The sequence below is a fragment of the Phodopus roborovskii genome, unplaced genomic scaffold (genome assembly GCF_943737965.1).
Source record: "Phodopus roborovskii unplaced genomic scaffold, PHOROB, whole genome shotgun sequence".
Classification (NCBI taxonomy): domain Eukaryota; kingdom Metazoa; phylum Chordata; class Mammalia; order Rodentia; family Cricetidae; genus Phodopus; species Phodopus roborovskii.
This window is the reverse complement of record NW_026126487.1, coordinates 4552873-4559751: the sequence shown is the minus strand read 5'-3', so window position 1 is coordinate 4559751 and position 6879 is coordinate 4552873. Positions and strand designations below refer to the sequence as shown.

Below are 6879 nucleotides of genomic sequence, written 5' to 3'. Positions count from 1 at the left end.
TGGACTAATAAGTTTCCAAGGTCTCAGGCCACCCAGGCATGTAAGTGTAAGTCCTGACTCTTGACCTTAGAGTGGTCCCAGAGGAAAGGATTTATAATAGCAGGAGGAATGGATAATGTCCTCCTAAGAAGGGCCATGCTTTTCCTACCTAGCCCTTATATATAAAAAGGTCTTCAGGTACTTTTAAAATAGTTCCGGTGTTTATGGACTAAGATTAAGTATATACCCTTGTGGTGGTGGCGCATGCCTTTAATCTCAGCACTAAGGAGGCAGAGACAGGGAGATCTCTGTGAGTTCCAGGCCAACCAGGGATACAGAGCAAGTTTCAGGATAGGTTCCAAAGCAATAAAGAGAATCCATGTCTTGAAAAGAAAAAGAAAAAAAAAAGAAGAAAGAAAGGAGAAAAGAAAAGAAGGAAGAAAGAAAGATTTAGTATCAGGACAGAACTTACAGGAAGAATCACCTATTCAATTGATCAAATGACAGGAGTCTAAATCCTAAAAAGTCATCTGTGTCATTTCCTTATATTTTATGAAAAAAATCAATGAGTTCCAAAAATGGCAAATTTGAATACAACACTAAGAAATAAAAGTATATGACTGATTTCAAAAATAGAAAGAAAAATCTGTACCCTATAAACTGACAATAACAAGAAGTGAATGACTCAGTATTAAGCTGTGTAGGGACCACACTGCCAGCCCACATTCATCAAAAAATCTCTTCTAAAAGTGTGGTTTGTCACATCAAGTTCATCATATTTGCTTAGAGTTTGTCCTTGAATAAACTTTCAACACCACATTCAGTCTCATAGTTTTCAGTGGAATCTTCAGCCACTTTCTCTGCCCTGATTTCTACTGGAAAGAATTCATGCAAGTTACAGAAAGATTTATGAACATTCATGCAACTTTGAAAGTCAACCAAGATACACATCAACATATTCTGGCTTTACAATAGTAGGACAAGCATAAGTAGGTTTTATATTTTATCATAGTGATGTTACAGACCTATTGTAGGTATCTGGCTGCAGATTCTTGAATTTGTAATACTTAGAAGGTTACTGAACTAGTAATTATTTTTTTAAAATGTGTGCAGCACTTGGAAATGCTCAGACAATGTATTGGAAATAGAGGTAGAGAGACTTTTCTTTAGGTGTTCCAGTTTCTCCTGCCCCAAAAGTGGAAGTGAGTCAGCACAGATTGCATTAGAAACCGGGAAATGTATGCAGGAAAATTCCAACACCAAAGAGGGAGAGAGCAGCAAGATAGGCTTCTGTGGGAAGCCACAGCCCCAAGATGGCGCCTGGCTGGATGCCAGGTAGTCCGAGCTTAGCTTTATTTGGAAGTGCTTGATGGATCTGGTGTGCTTCCTCCTTCTGTGGCATGAGCTGATTGGGCAGTAAGTGCACATTTAAGTGATTGCTAGGGCTGGGAAGAGGAGAAGCAGGGCGGAAGCTGATGTACAAGGTTCCTAAATAAACTGCTTGAAGAAGAGACAGGCTTCAGCAATTCTAATGGCCCTGTAGTGCAAAGGATGTAGTGTTTTCTGTCATCCTATTAGCTCTTGTGCTCATTGTCAGTTATGACCTTTTCCTCTAAGAAGGTGGGTGGGGTACACATCTGCATGAGCTTGCTTACCCATGCTGTGAAGTGCAGAGATCTGTGTTCTTCCTCGCATTACATTGAGGTTATTCATTGCTGCAACTTTACTACATGTTCTGCATGTAGTTTACTAACATGTTCTGCAATATGGAGCTTCTCCCATGATCAAGGTAGAGGAGGGTTGCCCACTAAAGTATTCAGTCTTCACATCAGAGGCTCAAGTCAAAATAACAATCACTCCCTGGGTATCTGCTTTCCAGTTTTCTCAGAAAAACTTACGACTCAATGTGAGCAACATCAGAGACAAGACGTTGTATATTCAAACAGCACTAAACTTTATTAAGTAATACTTCATAAACATAGACAGAATGTACAATTAACAGAAAAATTAAATTCAAATTTTCTTATGTAAAATAGAGCATTGTTTAATTTGCATCATAAATAGTAAGTATCATAAAATAAATAGTGATTGGGACATGGGGTTGGAGAACTAAAATATTAATGATGACAATATTTAATTTTAGTTTAGTGTATACAAAAATTTATTTAAAGAAATATGACTTTTAATTGAATATCTCTTTGAATAAACACTTCTTTACAGCACTTGAAAGGCTGAGGCTGATATTAAAAAGAGACTTGAGATATAAATACATATTTAGCATTATAAGAACTTCCTTAGAGCTCAAAGAGTAAACAGATGTACTTATTTGGAACCATGAAGTGATTTGGAACATGTGTCGCTTTTAGAAATATTCCTAGCTGGGCTAAGTCCAGTATCACATGGACAGAGTTAAACACTAATGGGAAAGATCTATAGTGTCCCATGTTAGAACAAATAGCCTGACTGGCAGTAGAGACTGGTGCTTGGATTGTTGGATTGGAGTTTCTTTTTTTTTTAATTTTTATTTTTTTTCAAAATAAACAGTTCAAACAAAAAGTTGATAAATAAACATTAAATATCAAGGAAATGAACAAAACCAAATAACAAAAACTTATGAACAAAAACAAGAAAACTATAAAAATTAAACAATTCAAAGAAGAATTCAACATTAACATCAGTCACAAAACCTTGAAAGCAGCATGCTTATCAGCAAGTTATGTTGTGTGGGTTGTGGATCTCTAATATGTAGTAGGCACATACATATTATACATTGCCTCAGATGCAGCAATTCCTTGCTCCAAGTTAGCAGTACATGGAAGAGTGTTCAGGCATCATCCACTTTTTACAGCCCAGAACCTGTTTCAAGGCTCTTTATGCCACCCTGCTTGAAGTCCTGGGCAACTCGTATAAAAGACTGTGGAGCAGCCTCAGCAGACGGTGGGTGCTGCTGTTACAGTAAGCGCTTATGCAGAATTTCCCATACCATCTTCTTCCTAAACAGAGGCATATGCTGCTGAGAGAAGGTTATGGGTTGGCCTCTTGAAATATAGTCTGCATATTTGCAGGCAAACACTCCACAATCGTTCCTATTCAGCTGCAGAGGAATCTCCTCTGCTGCCATGCTATATTGCTTCCACTCTGAAGGGTTCAAATCTATATTCCTTCTTGCTTTGCTCTCTTCTTGCAGATAGTGGAAAATCATCCTCAGGACACTTGGTCTCTTGAGTCCCATGGAATCCCAGTAGACAATGGTCTTCTTTCTAAGGTCTATGACCACTAGGCTCCAGTGGACCTCCAGGTGTACAGGCACCAGGACAATGTCCTTTTCAAAGATATTCACAGACTGGGTCCACCTTTTCACAGACCTGTATCCCCCACACCTGAGTTTTGCATAGAAGAATGTATTAAAGGTGTGAAGTGTTGCATAGCCTGGTGATTTGCTCCGTTCCAAGAGTAGGTTCAGGTAAAAATTTATGATGTCATCATTGAGCCACTGGCTTTCCTGAAGAGTCTGGATGTCTCGTCGAGTAATGTTCAGTTTAAACGCACTGCTTAAGATGTCCTCTTGGGGCCCTGGGCCCAGTGCATTCATGATTTCCTTCTCCATGTCAGGTGTTACATCAAGACCATGGTCTTGGCTGCTGCTCTTCCCTTTCTCCTCAAAAGGCTTCTCCTTGGCCTCAGGCATTAACAAGTTCTTGTGGAAGATGCCACTGGTGTCACTATTTCTGGAGTTTGGGGCCTGAGTTCCTCCCAGAATACCAGGCTGGGTGTGGTGTCTTGTTCTCTGGTTATCAATGTCCACTCCAACCATCTTTTGTGTTTCCAAAAGCGTCTCTGGTGAATAGCTCTTTTCAGTTTTGACTGGTGAATGATGTCTTCTGACAGGAAATCTAGAGCAATTTGGCTGGAACTGAGTTGTTTCCCATCCATGAACAGGCTCTTCCATGCAGCCTTTGATGTTCTTCAGGTTGTCAGCAGGTCTTGTGTGACTGTTAGGAGGGCCACAGTGGATGGCATCCCTGGGTTGAAAATGGTCCAACAACCTGCACTTTTCATTATGCTGTTTCTCAACATCTTCCTGTATGTTAGAGTAAGTGCGCTTGTGCCTCTTGCCAGCACTCACATACTTTACCTCAATAACATCCTCTTCTTGAGGGTCTATGAGCCTGTCTCTTTTTTTTGGGTACAATGGACCCTCTTTCTTGGGATTCAATAGCTGATGTTTTCCAGGTTCTTCATGGGCAGGCTCTTTTTTACAGTGTTCTTTTTTCCCTCTCTTTGGAGACTGGTGTGGATCTTCAGACTTCTCCGCAGTTCCTGCTTCTTCCTTGCTCTTCCTTTTTCGAAATGTCACTGCAGGTTTGGGACACATGGCACCAAGATGATGGTTAGGTTGCCATGTTGAGGGAGTTCTTTGCCTACCTTTGGTCAGGAACAAGCTTTCTGTTTGGCAAGAGCTTTTTATTTTCCACATTGAAGTGCAGGTTTGTCTGACTCTTTGGGCATCCTTTGGGGATATTGTTGTATTGATACCTGGTAGATTAGTTAACCCACTGGGAGCCATCTTATCTTCTCCAGACATTTTGTTTAAAGTTCTTAAATCACAGTGTAAATGCTAGATGTCTGCTTTAGTCGTAAAGATACACTTTTAGTGTTGGAGTCAAGAAGAAAGTGACACCAGGTGGGTGAGACAGAATGAAAGTGCACTTTTAACTTCCTGAGTCCATCAATTAATTCTTGTCTCTTAGGAGATAGTTCACCAGTAGCTGTAGACAGTTCGGTGGTGGTAAAGCCAAAGTCTTGTATTGTGGGAAAAGTGAGGCTTCAAAGAGCAATAAGCCTCCTTGTACCCCCAAATTGAGGCAATAACAATAAGCTTCGTAGCCAGTAGCTCCAAGGCATACAACCTTGGCAGCACAGTCAACGAACTGGAGGTAAGAATGTTCGCTTCACTGTGGCCCTGGTTATGAGCCCGATGTTCTATAGTTGGTTGTGATGCAGTTTGATGCTCCATGACATTCTATAGTGAGCACAGCCCCCACCCACCATCTTCCAGGTCAATGGTCCCTTTTGGTGGCTTTCTTTTTGAGATAGGGTTTCTTGTAACAACCCTTGACTATCCTAGAACTCAGTTTGTAGACCCGGCTGGCCCAGAACTCACAAAGATTCACTGCTTGTGCATCCTGAGCACAGAAATAAATGTGTATGCCACTGATGCTGGCCAGTTTAAGGATCTTAATGCTTGTTTCCATGCTTTAAGTTCTCCTTGGACTGTGCCTGTTTAAAAGTTGGAAGCAAACACTGAGTCAGTTAAAACTTAAGGGGCACGAAGTGTAGCTCTGTCTTCAGAAAGGGAGAGACTATTGGGAAGAGCAGATGATTCACTACACTTCATTTTTCTAAAATGGAAAGTCTAGGAGAGAAGGTTACTCCCTTGGAACCATTTAGACATATCTCCTTTCTTTTCTTCTGGACAGAGGATTAGGCTCAGTTGATCTATACATTTATAGATATTTGATTTATTTTGCAAAAGTATGGCTCAGACAGTATATGTTCCTCTAGGCAGAATCTAAGAGCCATGCAGAATCACCTTACTCCCTCCTCCTAGCCCTAAGGCACAGATACTGGATCCAGGTCAATCTGGGTCAGCTACACCCTGAGTGATTATCAACCCCTCACAAAAATCAGTGAAAGCAAAGGGGAGATGCTATTTTGACTTGTTGATCCATTGAGCTGTGTCAGTTGTTTGTTGTCTCATCATATTCTAGCTCATCCTATGATCCTGTTGCCTCTTAGGGAAGAATATCCTTTCTGTTACTGTTTCCAGTTAGAGAAAACCTAATGCAAGTATTACTCTATGACTTAGAGTCTATTGCTTCTAACATTGTAGATTAAGTTTCCCTATAAGAATATTCTCACGGTATGACTGTATTTCCTCTCAATATTTTTAGCAATTATAAAGAAAGTTACATCTGTGAGAACTGGTGGACACCAATTACCAACAATGCATACGTTAACAACAATAATGGGGTAATCAGTGGTTCTGTTGGACTCTTAGACTCTGGTGAGAAAGACAAAGCATTGCTGTGACAATACTACTATAATGACAAATCATGAATCTATCTGCTAGAAAACATTGGGAAGAATTCAATTGAAAGTCATTATTAAAAACATAAAGCAGATGTGGTTATGCCTGTCATCTAGCACTAAGAAGACCAAGGCAAGAGGATATTTTTTCAGCATATTCTTGTGTAGACAAACATGAAAAAAAAGTGTAAAGTATTAAACCTTACATGATACAGAGACATTGGAAGTTTGAGGAACAATGCATTTTTAAATCATTCTGTATTCTGTCATCTAGAGAGCTGTGTTTAAAAATGAATAAATGATGCTGGTACAATTCCATATTGGAAAGGAATACTTCAAAATACACATAAAGCACAATTTATAGAGGTTGGCATTAAAATTCAATTCTAATCTGTGTATCACATGCAAATGTCATGTCCAATCTCCAGCATTATGCTCTCAAGAATGTGTCCAAATTTATGACTAAGGAGTAACTTAGTGATATGGTACCCTTCTCTGATAAACAGAGGATTATAATCAGGGATATATTTTTTCCTTTCTTTTTCTTTTTATAATTTACCATCAAAAATATTCTTCTTCCATGATCTCAAAAAGTGCTAATGTTTACAGTTTTACAAAATGCTTTGTTCCTACAAGGTAATGAGTCACAAAGTCAAATAGGGTAACTACTAAGTTCTACTTTTATTTGAAATGCACTTACTTGGATGACTGAGGCTCTGCTGGACATCTGTTACAAAGTTAAGCCTTGCCTGCGCTAAGACACAAAATATGTTTATTTGACTCCCCAACATTCAACCCTTTTGTTTTTTG

The 6879-nt window shown here is 39.5% G+C and overlaps 1 protein-coding gene across 1 annotated transcript; it reads right to left on the bottom strand.

Annotated features, from left to right (window-relative positions):
- Positions 1–2925: 2925 nt before the first annotated feature.
- LOC127230012 (sentrin-specific protease 2-like) lies at positions 2926–3722 on the bottom strand. Its single transcript, XM_051195136.1, has one exon. The coding sequence runs from the start codon at positions 3665–3667 to the stop codon at positions 2930–2932; it is 738 nt and encodes a 245-aa protein (XP_051051093.1). The 5' UTR covers positions 3668–3722; the 3' UTR covers positions 2926–2929.
- Positions 3723–6879: the final 3157 nt, after the last annotated feature.